This window comes from Lepisma saccharinum, chromosome 19 (assembly GCF_977018435.1).
Source record: "Lepisma saccharinum chromosome 19, izLepSacc3.1, whole genome shotgun sequence".
Lineage (NCBI taxonomy): Eukaryota > Metazoa > Arthropoda > Insecta > Zygentoma > Lepismatidae > Lepisma > Lepisma saccharinum.
In genome coordinates, this window is record NC_139247.1 from 37291325 (window position 1) to 37312034 (window position 20710).

At 38.2% G+C, this 20710-nt stretch overlaps 1 protein-coding gene across 1 annotated transcript in view; it reads right to left on the reverse strand.

Moving 5' to 3' along the window:
* Positions 1–20710, reverse strand: part of LOC146002827 (lateral signaling target protein 2 homolog) — a 185422-nt gene that overhangs the window by 40293 nt on the left and 124419 nt on the right. The window contains exons 2-3 of the mRNA XM_083140792.1: positions 4987–5133; positions 767–898 (exon numbers count right to left, since the gene is read on the reverse strand). Coding sequence (XP_082996918.1) covers positions 767–898; positions 4987–5133 — 279 coding nt within the window. The remainder of the gene's footprint in view (positions 1–766; positions 899–4986; positions 5134–20710) is intronic.

Genomic DNA, 20710 nt, shown 5'->3' on the forward strand with positions numbered 1-20710 from the left:
CGGCCGACATCTAAACCGATACAGCATTTCATCCCACATGGCCATGTTAGCATATTATCAGTCAATCAGTGCCACAGCCGTGGTGATATGTTTACAAAATTCCTGGAGATTAGTCGAGGAGTGAGAGCACAAAGACAGTATAATAATAAATAACCCGTGGCAGAACAGCCCATGAGGGTCACCGCCTACCTACCGACTGCCAGCCTTAGTCCCATCGGCCGAGGTGGGAGATCAACCAACCAGTTATGGGGTGACGTATGGTCAGCACAACGAACCCCTAGACCTCATAGGTTTCTGTGACCGAGTGACACTACTCATTCGTAGCTTCCCGATTTCCTCGCAATGGTGGGCGACACCCATCCCATACACAGGCCGAAATCTCAAGAGAAAATTTACCACACTTCCCCCCAGGAGACTCAAACCTGTGTGCATCCTGTAGCCGGAGCCAAAAGAATGATGCCTTATCACATGGCCATTGTGCAGGGGAAGAAGTCACAAAGTTCTTTCACATTCCAACACACAAAATGCCATATCTTGCTTAGTGTTATATTTGCTACAAGTGGCTCCTAGTGGCAAACCATGGTAGCTATGCCCACATCAGTTTCTTATAAAACCCGGATGTTTGTTATATAGGCATCAAATTTACCAGTATCAATTGCATAGTTTCTTAAATGTTTCATGGACTTATGAATCACGGTGTATAAATACATGCAACAGAGAAATCAAATTTAAAATATATTATTTCATATCCTCTTATTATAATTACCTCAGCTCCAAACCACAATTGTCCTGCCAGGTTTTCCTGCATAACATCGTCTGGAAATTTAACTCTAAAATCTCGATTAGCTCTTTCATCCGGAATTAATTGGTCCATTATTCGGTTACAAATGGTTAGAACCTGAAAGTATTTGTGAAAAGAAAAAAACTCTTTTAATTATACAAAAGTTTCTACTCATTACAAATATAGTGTCTGTCATACAGCAGGTATTAAGATTAATCAACTAAAAACAAGATGATTTCAAGTAGAATTTCAAGCTCTTTTCCAGAAACTTGCATACAGTTCAAAGAATCTGTTCCAATAACAGGTGTGTCGCTATGATAAATAGTTCACACGAACAACCTCCATAAAAGTGATTTTCTTGTAGTCGAGGGAGAGGCAACATTGTTCCGCAACACACCACCCTTAGGAGGTCACTTTGGGCAGGAAAAAACAAATTAACAACTTAATTGGCTTGAAAGCCCTGGCTTTTCATCATATTCCTCACCAGAGCACTCTGAACCAAAGAACAGATTGATAGGCAAGAACTTACTGAATTTACGATGCAGGGTGATTGCTCAAACTAGCAGAAATGAGCTTTATACATATATTTACAAAACAAACAAGGCTCTGATTCTCCCATTTCGGTTCTCTATTTTACATTATGTACATAGTTTCTCTAATGTGAGCCCCGTGGCTGAACCACAGTGTGGAACCTGGCATCGGTGGAAGCACCAGGATGCTTCGAAAATCATGGGAGGCTGCTGAAGTTTCGCACACTCTCTGTCCTCTGTCAGAGAGGCCATATTTATACAACTCCCTCGTAGAGTGGGGGAGGGCTTAAAATTCAAATTCTATTGTCTCTTTGAACTCTTGAGAACCATGGAAGAAATCCAAGAATACAGAACTCTCTACACTTTTAAATAACTAACCCTAATTAGGATTCTGGCCAGATCACACAAACATATACATTCACATGCAAATATGAAATAATAATAATACACTTACACAAAAACAAATACGGTTTGTAACAATGTAGAGCATGATGCATCGGAAGGGGAGATGTGTGTAAATAAATTGTATACAAAACCAGGGCTTGAAAAATTCCGGTCGCCAAGGCGACTGAAAATTTCATTCTGATGACTATGATGTTTTGCTGTAATATTGCCATTTTTTAAAATTTGCATGTACGAAATTTTGAAGATTCTAAGTTCAAATTGCAGTACAGTGTAAATGATTTATTTTTTATCAACGTTGTGAACATTCCATAGAATCAGTAACAATTTCTTCCTCTTTGTCCCTCAGCCCCATCTTCCCGCTATCTTTTGGCAAGCACTTCGTAATTAAATGCTCACATGATTCAAGCCATGTTTTGAATTCTGTGATGCTGCTCAGCTTCTTATAGTATGCACAGTTGCTAGTAGGTAGTTTCCTGGTGCCTAGTTCCGAAGAAAACTTTTCAAGCACTGTTCAAAACTATCTCCATGAACAGTCATTGTGTGATCCTGACAGGTTGTATGTGCATGCAAGCTACTAATAAGTATAAAGTATGTTGCTGGTTTGTGGATCGGCTGCCTACTAGAAACCCCTAGATAATCGGTAGACAGCTGATACAGGTGATGTAATGTACATATATGCCAATCTCGGTAGCAACAGTCACACACACACACAAATGCATTTCTGCACATAAATTTGTTTAGAATTTAGATGGATATTTCTAAGAGTTCAAAACATGGGGACTGGGACGTAGATGTCTGGGAGAGAGGAGTGATCTAAGGGAATGGGGACAGTTTCCTGCTCCATTCTTTGAATTTCATGCTTGGGGCAAGCACAAGGTCAAGCTCAAATAATCAAGCACCCTGGCAACAACAGTGGCAGCTATTCAGGTGAAGTAGGTACAGTGGCACTTCACCATATTTTAATGCACAAAATGTTCTTATATAAAATTATCCTTCTTGTATATTAGTGTTGAAAGAAACATATTTGCGCATTGTAGTCTGTTACCCTTGAAAAAAGGTTTTACCACACCGATCCATCCAGAAGTGCAGAGCTCTAGCTGGAAAAGCTATATCCATGCACACAAAGCTAGCCATTGCTTTGACAACTGTGACGTAAGTGCTTGTGCTGTAAGCTTTGCCATAAGCGACTGCAGAGCTACAGACCGAGAAAGGAACCTACTGCGCTTCAAGGAGTTGAACTGAGCAAGTTTTGTTACCAGTGCCATCTTTTCATGCAGTTTTAAGGGAAACCTGAATCTTGTTTACATTACCCCATTACGTTTTTCCTACGAGCCCTTCACCTAACTCCATAGCCACCAGCTTCCACTGGGCAACAAAATTACCACATTAAGACTAGTTCACGCTGCCTTGAGAGCAAGGGAGAGGTGGCTTCTTGTGTTTCTTCTTCAAATGCAAAGATTTTTAATTACAGTCCAAAGTACTAAATCTTTGATTACAAGACATATCACACATACCATATCAGACCACATTCATCATATTTCTGACACTGCAATAATAACTGCAAGCTACAACAAGAAAATCAGGGTTGCTACGATTTTTTGATTATGAAATTCCCTGACATTTCCAGGTTTTCCAGACATGTTTATCATCATGATTTTTGCTTTTGATTTTGAACCTTGTGTTTTTCAATTAAATATATAATCCGTTAAATGAATATTCACCTTCACAACTTTTTTTTAGCAAAATTTCATTCTACACACCCAAGAATACATGAAAATTCGAAGAGTAAAATGTAAAATTACAATCAGCATCAAATGTATTGGGTGCTACAATCACGTGCATCTGGCCCTCAGGCTAACGTAACAGAGTTACATTATTTCACCATAACAGATCTCCACAATATAAAAACAACAGAAAAAGTTCATAAACCATACACAAATTTTCATTTTCTGGCGGATTTATAGTGTCGTAGAAAATGCTGCTTTTTTTGCTTACATTTATAAGTATACTGCATCTGGAGAATTTTTTGTTGCATATAGGAATTCCATAGGAATATACATAAAAAAAATAGACGATAACCTCATCTTCACCAACCTTTCCAATAATTATGATCATATTGTGAATGTACTTTAGTTATCAATCAGATATCTGGACTGCAAGTTTTACTTTGATATTCTTTCTAATATCTAGTATTATAAAAGTGAAAAATTATTACAGAAATTTGAAGGAACCATAATTTTGCACAAGACTGTGAATCATAAGAATGAAAGAAACAAGTATCTAAACTGAATCTTTTTTTGGAGTGGAATCACAAGAACAGAATCCAGAAGTGGAAGTGAACTGCTTGTTCATTTTGCAACTTTTTATCTTGCAGAATCCAAAATGCACGTAAATTTCAGATCTGCAAAATTCCCTGATCTTTCCATGTTTTCCAGACATGTAGCAACCCTGGAAATCCTTAATGTTTGTAGTTCCTTCGGTCCTTCTTGAAGGAGCTTCATGTGTGTGTGCATTCTTCTTAATGGCACACATTAATCGTTAAAATAAAATAAAACAAGCCTATAAGTTTTATGTAGCAATGTTTCAGCTTTACTTATGTAGTTTGCATCATGCTAAAAGATTATACATGAAATTTCCATGAATGAAACGTTTTGTTTTAATGTATTGAAATAACCATTAGTATTGTACATGCATATATGACCTTGGGTTGATATTTACATTCATATACTTTTACATTAATTAGAACCGATCATCAAATGCTATCTGTACCCATATAAACAACGTATGTCAATAGAAAATTCATCCTCTACTTCCTACAGATCTAATATTTCACGCAAATGCTTCAAATCAATTTCCAATCCTGAAATACCAGATACAGATTACACGAAATGAATAGATATACGCACTGAACCAATTACCAAAACTCTGAGTTACGTTTGTTTTTCAGTATTTATTTCCAAATTGAAAAGATGTAACTGGAAAAGAGGACAATTGTGTCTCTATTTTTATCACTGGATCTGTTTCCAATTAAAACTTGCATCATGGATTAATGATGGTACACAGCAAAAAAAAAAAAAAAAAAAAAAAAAATCATTATTGTCTTGTTTGCATCCACCCACCCACCCAGACACACACATATCTCTGCACGTTTAGAAAAACTGTCATTATGGTATATATAGACCCTCCTTCAAAAAGATTTTTATGGTGTACAAATTATTTCATATTAACCTAATTTATACGAAAATAATGTTACCAAAATACTGCACTTACTTTGTCTTGGCATTGACGAAGATGATTCACCAATGCCGTACAGCGTTCTGGATCTTTACGCCCATCAAAACTATCTAATTCCGCCGCCACAATATTTAAAGCTTCGTCAGCATAGAAGAACTGAGCCAAAAGTGATGTGTCATCTTTCTGCAAAGAATAATAATAATAATAATAATTATTATTATTATGAAAATATTTGAAAGTATCATGAAAGATATAAATGGCATTCAATAACAATAACGTTAACAAATTGCAGTTACGAAAAATGGCCTTAAAACATTATTCTGGAGCCAATTACATGCACTCTCTCTCATGTTAACATAAGCTGAAATAATACTAGCAAGTTCAGTATATCTAAAAAAATAAATAGACATTCAAATCAATCAACTGGAACAAAAGAAGTATTCTATGATTTCACAGTCTAACAGAATTTCCACATATGTGAAGTTTGTAGCTGAATAGTAATAACTTGAAATAGTCAGAATAAACAACTTCGGTATAAATTCACCCATGCAAGGGTAAAGCATATTAAGAGATTGAAAATAATGATAGATAATTTGTGCCCATGTAGCTTTGAACCTTTACCATATCAAATCACTTTAAATGACTCATAATAAATTAACAAAAGGTGATCTGAAGTTATATTCTGTGTTTTTTTTACTCTAATGTTCATTACAGAATATATATACCACCTGTGCTGGAAAGTAAGCACATTTAATTTATACACACCAATAACTAACAGATTGTCCACGACTATTTTCGTTAATTTTTCTCTTGTATTCTGCATGATTTTAAGAAATGAATTTTTGTGTGCTGGTGCAAAATTTGTCAGCAGATTATTTGGAATTTTGTTTCACAGTTTAAAACTTCCGTTGTATAAAACAAATAGAATAAACATAGTGATAGCCAATTTGCTTGGTAATATTTATGCATCCCACTCTATAATATACATAGTCTCAGGGTTAGTTGTGTACACAATTTTGTACTACAGTCATTGCTAAAATGATTAAAAAATTGTTCACATTGTATTTCTCATTTCCTTCTCTGTAATAAGATATTTCAGACCTATTGGGCAGTTCTAGAACCGCAGATCCTCAGATTAGGAAAAAAAGGAAACTACACGTAAGTCGTACTTTTAATAAGAGAAAAACTGCGGTTGTGTTAGGTTTTTTTTATGTAAAATTGCCTTTTTGTACTAACTTATATTAATTTCTGTGATGATGATGAATATACATTATAATAAATATATAAAAGTACAAAAACAATGGAACACTTCATGCTCTAGTTGCAACTCAAATCCAGAACTTTCAGACTCAAATAAGGTTGATCTTTTACCAAACATTCTCTCCTTTGTGAAATGTTTCATTTGGCATGTGTGTTCCTGGAACGGTGGCTGAGAAGACTCAGAGGTCATTGAATTACATTATAATAGATTTCTTACTTCTGACTTCCTTAAAACCAAACTGCATAACTGTCAGCCTGTATGCTGCAACTCATGAATATGTAATGTTAATTGCTTCTTTTCGAGGCTAATTTGTACTCGCCCTATAATAAATGCAGTGTTAAACTTCAACAAATATACCTCTGATTTGGAAAACTGAATTGTTAAGTGCACACATGTAGTTTCATATTTTGAAGTTCACACCTTAAGCAAACATTACATGTGTGCGTCCTTCAGTAAAAACCAAGAAAGAACGTTCGATACATGATATCGACTTAACAAATAGAGAGATGGTATTATTGAAGGAAGGAAAGGGGAGGGGGGCTTACATATGCACTGGCTGTTACAGATTCCCAAATATACTTGTACCTTGGTATGGTAAAATGCTGTGAATGTGACATGGACTGACAAAAGGCTACGCTTTCTAGGAACACTGATAATAGCTTTCATATGTGCAGTTATATTTATAGAAGCTAAAATAACTATATTTTTGCAAAAATAATTGCTCAAATTGATAATGCTCCATGTTGGCTTAAAGGGCAATGAATGTTGCTTCTCACTTCGAGCACTGACATGTCAAGAATTTCGTTAAGGGGAAGAGTGACACTTTCGCACATGGTATGCACTTATTTCAATATTGTCGGAATGGGTACCGCTACCAAAAAAACGACAATGCAAGAGGGCATGAATTTCTCCCCATGCTGCAAGTGGAAGCGGTTTTTCATGTTGATTACTAAGCTAGATACAATGTTTGAAAAATACGATGAATAAGTATTTTCAGAATGCCACGCATTCCCATGAAGGAAAAAACTCGACAACTTCAAGTTACGGCTAATCAAATGGGAGTTTTCGACCTTTCCGACGACAAATAAAATCTTCAACGTGCCCTCTTTTCGTCCATGTGTTTCTCAACGCCATCGGAAGTTTGATACTCGCAAGAGAACAAGTAAAATAATACTCCCCTCCCATAAGTTCTCCCCTCCTTCGACCATCCACAAGCCCTTTTCTCCAGTTCGCCGCGGGAAAGGTTGATGGGTGAGGGGCGGTTTAAGGCCTTTTTAGAACCTCGTGGCTGGCTGGACACAAACTGTTCCTATATGGCTTCTAATTTTAGTATCTAGTGCAATATTTTGCCCACTTTTCATTATTCAACATATATTAGTAGTAGTATTATTGTTTCTAGGGAATCTTGTCCAAAGAACGTGAGTTACACCCCAACCTAGGGGGCTGGCCTTACAGCTTAAAGTGGAATCCGAACAAACAGTGTAATTCTACTGGGTACGCCCTCTCTGGTTATAACACTGGTGTTCAGAAACGTTAATCTGAGTGCATGAATAACTACTGAAAACTACTTTTTGAGCGCTCTGGTCATTTTGCTTTGAGGCTCAGAGCTAGTGGATTTCGAAAGCAACACCGAACGTCATTTGAAACCCAAAAATATGCTACGTCGCGTTTTACCTGTCTTCCACTGCCGTTTCAAACTAGTTTCAGGCACGTATCCAGGAATTCCTTTCGGAGGGGGCTGAACACCATTTTTAAAAGGGGTATCACAATTGTATGTTTAAGGCCAGTGGTGGCAATTGGGTTCCAAAATGTGGGGTGGGGGGGACATGGAATGTTTACTTCCTCTTGGTAGACAAGACTTAGCATTAAGAGGCCTAAGTGTGATAATGTGGAGGCAAAAGAATGGGAAGCAACTATCTCCTAAATCGTCGCCACTGTTTAAGGCTGTCATTTTAATCAGAACGTGAAATCGGGACATTTTCCACCACTAAACTCCCCTGTTCCCATGCATTAACATTGTGAGCCGGAACCATCTCAGTATGTGTGTTTGTTCATTTCTTCTCATCAGGCATCAAAACATCTATGTACCAGAAGTGTTTTTACGAAGGTGTTACACATGCACGGAATGCTGCCGAAATATTCACTTTAGAGACAGAGACCTTCGATCTCTTCGTCTTTCGACCCGAACTACTCGTAGCACTACTCGAAGTTCCGCTCTCGTCAATGTCTAGATTTGGGCCCGAACTGGAACTAGTAGTAGACTTCGTTACTTTACAGTATTTAGTCCATTTCCTTTTCGAATCACTAGATCTTATAAAGCAACCAATGGATACTGACTGATCACTAATCGACTGTATGAATTATCACACTTACCTCTGAAGTCTCCACCTATTCTGTTGTACAGATCAACCGGGAAATTAAAGCCGCGTATTAATATCCTCATTATATTCTAGAACGTTCAGCAGATAAAATGATTCGTAAATATTGCCAGTAGTTCGACTCCTTCTCTTATTCAAGAACGTTCCCTCACGCGCTTTCCAGAGATTAAAAAATTACAATGAATCCGAATCGCCCTACCTGTGGCGCTACCTTTGTTGTGTAGCTTCCAAATGCTGACAAGTCTCTACATAGTGTCCAAGTTCGTTACGACAACACCGAAATCGTAAGAAAAGTTTACGTCAACAACAGGGTTATAGAACATTCTCCGTCTTGCCTTGATAAGTATTTCTCTCCTAGAATTACCGTCACATTATTCAAGAAGACAAAAACCTAATTTTATCTAGTGTAAACTGAAGAATTTTCTGGGGGGAGGGGGCTCGAGACACCTGATGCCCACTTTAGATACGCACTATTAACAATAACAGGGTTATAGAACATTCTCAGTCTCGCGTCGATAATTATATATCTCAAATTATCACATTATTCAAGAAGCCAAAAACCTACGTAATTTTATCTAGTGTAAACAAAACATTTTCCTAAAGGGGGGAGAGGGCTCGAACCCTTGATCCCCAACTTGGATACGTGCCATTAACAATAATAGGGTTATAGATCATTCTCCGTCTTGTCTTGATAATTATTTCTCTCCTTAAATTATCGTCACATTATTCAGTAAGTCAAAAAACCTAATTTTATCAGTGTAAACTGAAAAAAATTCTTCGGGAGCGGGGGGGGGGGGGGTCCTCGAGCCACCTGATCCCTACCTTGGATACGCGCTATTAACAATAACAGGCTTATAGAACATTCTCCGTCTTGCCTAAATAATTCTCTCTCTCAAATTATAATCATATTATTCAAGAAGCCAAAAACCTAAACTGAAAATTTTCTGAAGGGGGGCTTGAGCCCCTGATTCCCACCTTGGATACGAGCTGTTACCAATAACAGGGTTATAGAAATATTATCCGTCTTGCCTCGGTAATTATTTCTCTCCTTAAATTAACGTCACATTATTTTATTTGACACCACAAGAAACAAAAAATCTCATTTTATCTAGTGTAAACCGAAAACGTTAGGGGGGCTTGAGCCCCATAAGCCCCCCTTGGATACGTACCTGATTAGTTTCCTTCCATTCCAACCAGGAGAAAACTTGTTCCAGCTGAATCCGGTAACACAAGAAAGTGACTGAAGATTTTCCAATGGATTCAGGTGTTTTGTTAATTTATTTTTCAGTTTGGAGACGCGGGGCAGGGAGCGCTTGTAATTTGCAGGGTTGTATCTATTATCTTCGTACAATGTGTTGCCAAAAGTGTACGAATGTTGTTTTCATTAGTGGTTCGAGCTTAAATCTGATATGACATCTGGTGAGAGATTTTCGAACTACTTTAGCTGGGAATGCTTGCTTCGCATATCCAGCTTGAGCCTCCCTCCCTCTCAATTATCCTCAGCCTATGATTATTATTCTTGAACCAATGGCACAATATGCACTCAACTATGTGCACCAAAATATAATATAAATATAAAATATACTATGCATATTATTAAAAAAGATATAAAAAATTCTGTGGGGCGTAACTAGGAGTTTATTTTCGGGGAGGGGTAAAGTTCAGCTGTTGCTGTGTATAAATTATGTGCATAGGCCTATGTGAAATGCAGAGACGGTATCGAGATGAGAGTTATAGTGTCTCGGTCTCCAGTTGTAAATGTCTAATCTCGTTCTCGTGTGGACTTATAAACATGTCTCAAAATATATAGTATAAACAGCATGTACACACACAGTGTCTCTCCACATAAAGTTTCACAACAAGAGTGCATAAGAGGTATCTATCAAAACCATGTGAGAAAGTCATTAAGGCAGATAACTTCTCTTGATCTTTCTTTTCTTCGATTCGACACTACGACTCACTCGACAACGGAATTTTATGTTGAATATACACGCAGCCATGCAGCACGGGCTCACATTAGACAGAACATACCCACTCTCCACGGGTCACTGACATAGGCTACTGACAAAAAAGTAGAGAGTGCAAATTAATGTCTGAACTCGCAAGTTACTCCCTTAAAAAAGGCAGATTATTTTAATATACTAACCACCATGCAAAATTACTGAAATTATACCCTAAGTCAATACTATACTAAAAACTTATTCTAAATTATTTATATGTATATCAATCAAAAATAGATCATACAATAGATTACAGCATGAAACCATGTTAAAATGAAAATTTCCATGAAAACTATAAAAAAATCACTCTAGCGCATTGCGTAAAAACGACTACATAAAAAAGGTAAAGGTAAAGTGCTCCCCTGTGCTTAGCACCACGCCATGAAGTCGTATAGGGAGTGTGGGGGTAACGCCCCACACTTTCTTGATCCGGTCGTGAGTGGGGGTGATGTGATCAGCATCACGCCCCTGACCGCCTTTACCCCCAAGGGTTTCCCCCAGGTACCCATGTCATTCGACGCCGGGGCCGCTTCCAATGTTAGAAAAGTTCCCGGATTTGAACCGGCCGGGGATCGAACCCGGGACCTTTAGCATAGTAGACGCGTTACCGACTACATAAACACACGATAATTCTAGGGCACAAACTGTGATTTTCTGTTGCATCCATCTACGTCACATTGAATCAATTAAAGAAAATATTATAAGTACAATTTTACATTGGACATGTAAAGATGCTAAACAGTGACGATCCAACATATATATCATTCATGTATGTAATGTTTGATATTTTAAAAAATACTACTGTAAAATTTCATTTTTTACTAAAGTGCATTTTCCAGCCTAGAATTATGATAAGAACCGTGACCGAATACGATTTATTTAAAAATAGCCCATTGAAAAATAAAAAAAATAATTATGATTCACCGGAAATGGAAAGAAAATAATTATGAAATTTTCATATATTTTGCCTCTCATGCCTTTGGTTTTAAGGCTCGACTGGACGAATTTTTTTAAACTTTCCTCTCCATTCGAAAAACTTTTCAAAATATGACAAATTACATACGCTTTGAATGCTCTAGATGGAATTCTAAGCGTATGTAATTTTTCATATTTTGGAATATCAAAGAGGTATCTCGAATGGAGAGGAAAGTTTGAAAAAATTCGCCCTTTCAGCTGCCAAAGGTCCACTGGAGCCTTGAGATATCTGATAATTCCAGCACTCACGCAGCAATAGACCTACGTTAAGATTTAGGACACGTTTCATACTCTACACAGATTTACCCCTCCAATGAATTATAACAAATGGTAAAAATACTTTGAAAGCGAGGTAACTAAAAAAGAAACCGCACTGCTACAAGCCCTGATTGCATTCACATCAATAATTATGCACAATTGGACTTCCGGTCGCAATAGGTTGTAACGGAAGTTCCGCCTCAAGGAAGAGCAGGAAAACTATTCCAAGTGTAAACATTTCTGCAAAATTACGACATATTTATGATGGGAAAGTAGCATGAATGCGCAGTAAAACAACTGCCATGACCATCAGCAAGATTTTAACATTCACGCTACTGTTACATTCCGTCTTCCTTATGTTAAGATGCATGTTCGGAACTCTTTGTCTTCGAGAAAAGGATCCCCAATGGAAATGAACCTCACACTCTTTGACACAAGACAATAGCTTGTGCCAAATCATTGCCGGATATTCCAGAACAGTCCCGGAATGGTATAATTTATCCCGAAACGTTTCTTAGGGGCACAAAAATGTCACGGAATCGGGTGGGAAAGCAGCAATTTAGGCTATACTTTCATGAACATTATATATATTTAAATGCATGGACGTAATTTTAGAATTATCATTTTACAAAACGACCCCTCTTAACCATACATAAGTTATCGAGTTACAAGAATGTGCTGCAAAGATCTTTGCCTTCAATACACCTGGCGACGACAATTAATAATACTGGTATTTTTATTTCCTTCCGTTTGCAGTTCTCAATTTCAGTTCATTTTCTCCCATTGTACAATAAGTTGCCTAATGTAAGCATTCAGTGCTTGGATATCTGTGTGTTTCAAATAAAGTATCGACATTGTGTGATAGCAGATTCGTTAATTATGGCACCGAAAATGAAGTGCAAGTTTAATGATAAGACTTCGAAGTGAATTCCTGTTTATTAAGAAGTGTAAACAGTGGCGGCGATTGGAGGGGGCATGGAGTCAGCCCCCCCCCCCCCTTTCTTGCCACTTTTGCCCCAGCACTACGCTAAACCTTGTCTACCAAGGGAAAGTAAACTGTTCTTGCTCACCCCCAGTTTCGACACCTTGGCCCTTCCCCCAGTTTTGGAACCAAATCGCCGCCACTGGGTGTAAACAATATGATGATGTGACTGTCCATAATAACTATAGGTAAGGATAAGGTAAAGTTCCCCGTGCATATAGCACCGTGCCATGAAGGCACATTTACGGGATTTGGTGGAGGGGGGGGAAAGGGTAGGGCCCCCACACATTTTCGAACTCTGTCATTTTTGAGGTGGTGTGATCAGCACCACGGTACGCATTGATTTGAGGCTGGGTGAGCCTCAGAGCCGCTTTATGTGAGGACAAGGCCAGAAAAATTCCGAGCTTAGACCACCCACTACGGGAATCGAACCCGGGTCTCCCGATACTTTGTCGGGTCCAGCTCCGCATTGCTCACTTTTCTAGATGCAGCTATTGTCTCGTTAAGATTTTATACATACATCTAGATGCAGATATTACGTCTCGTTCACATTTTCAAGATGTATTTCGTCTGTTAAAATTTGTCAAAAAACTCAACGCGAAATCTGATCTCATATGCTAAACAATGCTTCGATTGAAACCATCGGGAGATATGGTATGCCACCAAACCCCAACAACGACTGTGTAAAACACAGACATTGATATTCTCTTCTCTGCGGTGGGAATCGCTCCCAGTCCCAACTCAATCGTACGACATTTTCATAGAACGAACCACCACTGTCGGATCTAGAAGTTATGTGTTTAGGGCCTGCGAATGTGTTCCAGGACAATATTTCATGCTGATCACGTAACCGAGAATTGACCATGGCAGCAGATGCTAATTTAATTTACAGTTGAAAAGTTCTGCACCTGATAGGCTTGTAGGTGTAAAATGGGATCACAATGAAATGACCGAAGGTGCATGTGCGCGTAGAATAGCAACCAGTGATTTGTGCGCTGCTTGCTCTGGCGTTTGAATACGGGCGTTGTCTTCAAAGCTTAGTCCTAACGAAGTAAGACGCTACGTGTGGATTTCATTTCCAACACTAAACTACAAAATATTATTTTATTATGCACGCATATTAATGTACTTCACAAAGAATAAGCCCATAATTTAAGGACAGTGAATTACATTAGAATTTACACTCTGTCCAGGCAATCTCTGGAGCAAACGAACGAAAACAAGTCTCTGCGCTAGTAGTAACGCGAGACGGCGCCACCAATGAACACGTGAGAGCGAACGGGATTGCGTAGAGGGGGAAAAGTGACTGCAGTTAGCAGCCTTCGCAGCAGCGTGTACTGTCCCGCTCTGCCCATTCGATTTCCCCCCTTCTCTGTCGCTATGCGCGCACAGATTTCGGCGATAGAGTATAGGATATACATAATATTCAAAACTCATTCGTTCTGTACTTTTATCACCACGTTTAACAGGCTCGAGAAGTCCACTGTACGCTCGTGATGGGCTAATCGGAACTGGGCCTACAGTTTAAATTTGGATCAGAACGAGTCTACAAGATGCGTTAAGGCTCGGCTGGACCTTTGGCATGCAAATGGGCGAATTTTTTCAAATTTTCCTCTCCATTCGAAAAACTTCTGGGATATTTCAAAATATGAAACATTACATCAGCTTAGAATTCCTTCTAGAGCATTGACGTGAAAGTTCGTGTAGTTTTCTTTCACTATTGTCTAGATATTATCAATAGTTTTGTGATTACATAAGTCTATTCAACTATTGATAATATCTAGACAACAATGAAAGAAAACTACATGAAAATTCACGTGAATGCTCTAGAAGGAATTCTAAGCTGATGTAATGTTTCATATTTTGAAATATTCAAGAAGTTTTTCGAATGGAGAGAAAAATTTGAAAAAATTCGCCCATTTGCATGCCAAAGGTCCAGCCGAGCCTTAAAAGGGAATCGTAGCTGAGACCACTGCAGAGAATGCCTTTTTATTTCTATGTTTAATAATTTTACTTCTCATATCTACCCTTCAGTTAAGCGTGATAATGGGAGGAATTATGATAACAACAAAGGCGTAGCAAAGGATGGGTGAAGTGGGCGAGATCACTAACGCTTTTTCCTTTTGGGTCTGCGAAGTAATTCCTTAAGCTTGTAGATTAGCTTGAGTGATAGGTATTTCAAGTGCTTTGTGCAATTTTAATTACCTTAGATTTAAGCATCTCAGTACTGCAGACTCAAAAGGAAGAATGGTGTGGACATGAAAGCGAGATCTGGTTATAAACAGATGCAATCGACATTTATATCGAGTGTATTTGCAAGCGATATATCAAGTTGATTGCAGTTGGTTCTCCGGCGCAAGGCTGTAAGGTGCAAATGGCCTTGCGTCCCTCTTCCAACTGAAAAAAGAGGCCCTCACAGATGGTAGAGATGTTGACGGCGTTGTGAGGCTTTGAACTGACATCTACCTGTACCAACAAAGCCGCATCTTTTCAAGAGACAAAGATTGCACAGGAACCATCGACAGAATTATGGAAGCTATTGGACAGAAAAGCATATCAGATGTCCTAAATTCACGGCCTCAAGATCAACAACACTAGGATGTTCACAGAGATGAATTCTAGGTCCAGAATTGTGGAATCTAAACTTGGAACCATCTCTAGAAAAATTAGGAAATATATCCGGATCAAAAGAACATATAGACTATGCAGATGATGTAATATAAGGTAATTCAAGAACAGAGTTGAAAGGAAGTCCAGTATTGCAATAAGCTTTTTCGAGGACTTGTGTGATACGGCGAAATTGATGATTGCCACACAGGAGACCCCCTTTATATAATACTAAAGGGTAAGCTGAATGCTAATAAACACCCACAGATAAAACTCAGATAAAAATTTAGAAGCATAAAGAAAGCTGAATATCTTTGTGTTAAATTACGAGAAATGCAAAGATGACATCGATTACGTATCTTCAAAAACTGAGTCAGCAATAAATAAATTGGTAGCAATAGGTTCGAATACATTCAGACTTTCTATGTCGCTTATAAACCTACACATATTCATAATGTACAACGCGATTGTCCCTCTCGACTAACCAATCTTATTTGACCTAAAATATACAGTGCGTTCGTTTTGGCTCTGAGCCGATATAGCGCGTGACATGGTGCAGATGCCAGCATTTCTGTCTCGTAACGTCTCGCATATTTACGCACATATCTTTAGCATGTAGACAATTATATTTATATTGCATAACGATTACTAACCTGTCCTATAAGAGTTGTTCAAATTTGTTCACGCGCTATCTCGGCCCAGAGCCGAAACGAACGCTGTACAACGTATGTAACAAAAATAACATCACAAATGAAGGCGATCATTAGAATGATAGGTGCATTTCGAACAACATTAGCTACTGATAATTATGGGACCATGGCCTATCGACAAAATAATCAAACACAGAGCCGCCATATGCTGGTGGAAGGAAGGCCAAGAGGAGAGAATTTACAAAGTAATTGGCATATATGCCCCTACCATTGCCGAAATAACTTCCAGATCATCCAGGAGTGGAAGGAAGACTAACAGCCTCCATGGCAGGAGACTGTACCACTTTTTCCCACGTATAAGAGAGAGGCTGATGACAGATTGCTGTCGTTGACGTCTCCAACGACGAACGGACACTTCACTTACAGCAAATTGTCGACCGTAAGAATACTGAACTCAGATCAGAATAAAGAATATACTGGACTGATTTTTCAAGCCAAAATTTTACTAATTTAGTTTCCTGAGTCTTTTGCAGTGATTGATTCACAGTTTCCAAATTACTCAGCACACAAAATAACTTTATGTTTAGGCTAAGTACTGCATCATATGAATGAAGCTTCTGACTCTCCACTTTTAATGTCCGTTTGATGTGCACTTTAGAAAAGTTGGCTCACTGAGCACCACATTACTGCAAAGAGCATAAGAACAAACCACAGAGTTCACCAATAAAAATAAACTGACTCTTTGTTGCGAAATGTTGATTGTTCTAACATAACAAATTTAAAGGAAACAACATTTCGTTAAGGATGCTTTCTTTCTTTTCTCTTTTTACCAATACTTGTAGTTCGGTAAAACACCGAGGAGAAAACTTGATTATTGAAACTTGCAAATACTTCATTCAATATTACACTACTACCATGGTATACTTATGAACAGGGTTGGAAATAACTGTCAGCCGCTAACTCCTTTTCCTCAGGAGCCAGGTTTTCTTTTTCTTTTCTATTTCCAAATATAGTCTAAGAAAGCCATGAATCCAACTAAGCTAAAGCTACACATTTTTTAAATATGATCTTAAAACATTCAATTTATTAATTGGATTGGGTTAAAAGTAATTAATTCTTGCGCGACAGTAACCTTCCTCAAGAAGGCTCAACTGGAAACAGCATGAAAAACTATGCAATACATTCTAATACGTGGCCAACTCTACCATATCGCCCCAGATTTCAAAATTCGACTAGCAACAATGAAACAATATAATGGCATGTTTATTATGATGTAATGTTACAAGTGATACAGAAAACACACAAACATTAAAAAAACAACACTGTGCTCGTTATTTTTTTAAAAAAAGGCAATGGAAATTTCCATACGCGAACTAGAAAAAAAAATATATATATATAGTATATATATAAACTTTTTTTGCACTGAATTTGAAAATTCAAGCAGCAGGTGAAAAATTTCAGGCGCCCTGTATTTTTGATTGACTGAATTGATTGATTTAGTTTATTTTACTTCGCTTTTGTGCCACTTTTGGCTAATTGCGAAGATGGGGATGAGTGATGATGTGATGAAATTGATGAATGGACCCTTACAAACACCCATACCTAGACCGGGATTCGAACCCGGGACCCCTGGCCTAGTAGTGTGATGTGCTAAGCACTACGCCACGGGGGCCGGCGTCCTGTATTTTCTCTACCTCTGTTTATACACACATACTCTGATCAATACGCCATCGAATCCATGGTTCACCCAAATTTTCAAGATCAAAGCCACAAGAAAAAGGTGCGCCTGGAATTCGAAGAAATACATATATGTACAAGTACATATACTGCCACTAGACGATAAACTGCGCGGCTTTTTTTCTTGCTATGAACTTGTCACCCATCAAAGCATGGTAATTTCAACACAGAAAACAATATGCATCGCATTAAGCAGCAAAAATGACAGCCTCCTCTATGCAATTTCTACAACAACACGTGCCGGAGCAAAGAATTGAAATGCTCATGGAGCCACATAATTTATTTCTTATGAGCAATTCAAAAAATATGAAATATGAACAATTTGTGAAATAAACCTGTTGAAATGTGTAAAATTAAGTATATTTTCCTTAAATATGTAAAAGTAAGTATGTATTAAAGTTAGAAATATGGAAAAATATTGACAATAAAATCTCGCAGCCGCTGCTCTCTTGCCAAATTTCTTTATTGGGATGCTAACACCTTGACTGGCTTCCTCCTTCATGAACTCGTGCACGTTGCTTAGAATTTTCCGAGCTTGGCTATGCAAGGTTTCTGATTTCAGCTTTGACAGAACTGGAATTTAACGTTCATTAACAAACACACACTTTTACATACACACACGCAATACACGCACACAACGTCAAACCGGTCAAATACTTAGTATAAAATAAAAATATGGTGCTTCCAATTCAACAAAACTCACCGTCACTTTACCTGCCTTTCTCCTTCCGTGACAGAAATAGTGCTTCATTATTACAGCTGGCAACACTAGTTACTAGCTAGCCAATGAACATGCACTGCATAAAAGAAGCAACCACTTTGTCATGCTATATTGCCACATTACCGTCCCTGCCGAACGGTGTGAACCGCGAGCTGGAGCACTATTCAATTGTTTTCAATAATGTTTGCGCGAGTGTGTTCAGGAATGGAATGACAATATGGCAACAATGGCGAAGGTTGGCGAGCAGGCAGAACACGTGATGCTAAGAGAGAGGGAGACGAAACGAAAATTGGCATCTGCGCAACGGCAAAGATATGTGTGTTGCACTATACCCGACTCTGAAATTTGCCCCTACCAACAGTAATTTCTGGATCCGCCACTGCCGTAATCAAACAGAGGACTGTATGAGGCATGGATTGATTCTACAAAAGTGCTACAGTACGTAGGAAAGTACGAAAGAAGTTAAAAGAATTTCGAGGAGTATTGAGGGGGAAAAAAAGAAACTAAGGATGCATTTATTTAAGAAATCAAGAAAAAAGGACTTTCATTGTTACATCAAAATTTACTGCCACATTTAAACTTGTTTGTTGGCTTCTTCGATACTTTTTAAAAGACACACTTTCATAGTGTGTGCGCTTGCAATAAAAACAACATTTAAGAACAATGTCGTACGTTAATATGTCACAAGTTGCAGTTTTTTCCAATATAATTGTATCGTGTAACGTACAAATCTTATTTTAATACCAATGTAGCCATCAAACTCGAAAGAACGTTGCGCCTTAGATTCGAAGAATTACCGCATATTCGTACATGTTATGCAATGTGCTAATTCCCTGTATAATTATTTCAAAGGTAAGATATGAATGAAAGCACCAGGAGGAGCAAAAGAAAGAGGTATCTGTATTTTTTTCTATTCTCACCACGGTATAGTACCAAGACTGAGAGGTATGTATGGGAAAAATCAATCTTCTCAACGAATCTGTCACTAGAGATGCTGTAACTCCCAGAACTATCTTGAGCAGGTCAGAGACCGTTGATCTTCCTGAAGGATTGGCCTACTTCCGGAAGAAAGCTTATTCCAAGGAAAGGGGAAGGGCACGGTTTAGGATGGATTGAGGAAGGAAAGGGGGGGGGGTGAGAAAATCGATGGAAACAAGTTCCAAGCGCCGGCTGAACCTTGAACCTGCAGCCTGAAAATTGCAATTATTATTCGATATTTCCGCTGTTCTATCTGCTTTCATGTTTCTTTAAGATATATTTTGGACGAAAGCGACACGAAAGATGGAGATTTCTCACACAAGGCCCTTTCAGTCTGTAAGAAAGCATTTACCGCGCATGCGCAATCAACAGACCGAAATAACATAGGTAACCTTTCGCATCGCTTTAGTTCGAAAAGTTCCATTTATTTCTGAAGGTTGGTTTCCAGGAGAGAGCTTGTCGCTTCGGTCTGAAACCTCCATAACACTGCAGTTTCTACATTGCATTCAGCCTACAAATTGCCATTTCAAGGGAAGCACATATACGAGGGCTGAGTGAAGTTTTATGAGCAGTGGCGTGCCCAGGAATGGTTGGGGTCATCAAACCCTCTCTTTGATGCAATAACAAAAATGTCGGAAAAAAAACTAACAAAATGTGGGGCAAATTTGAAATGGAATCTGGTTATTCTCAACATTCAGCGAATGGAAGAAACTGGCTAAGTACACCATTAAGATAAGAAAGACTGGAATGAGATTTTCTTAACGTTAATATCTAACGAGCAGATGCTTTTGAAATGTTAAACAAAATAATCTTTAGATTGGACTTTGTCATTGTCAAAATATAGTTTAAGTCAACTTTATCTGGGCCTACAGTTTAAAGTGTAATTCGAATCACTATGCAATATGCTTCCACCAGGGATCGAACCTGGGATCCCTTGATTACTTACCACTACGCCAGCCGTGATCCAACCACAATTAAGAGTTGCTGTGTGAACTCTACCCGTGCATTTGGACTTAGAGAACAATGCTTATTTTCGGGAGACCTAGTCAAAATGTCAAAAAGTCTTGATTATAAGTATATTTTCACTTCTCCGAAATCCCGATATTAATCAATCAATCGTTCAAAAACTGGTTAGAAACAGTTATCCGGTAGCTTCTGAACTTCTAAAATGTATCTTGAAAAACTCTGGCAATTTCATCCACAGCAAGAAGGC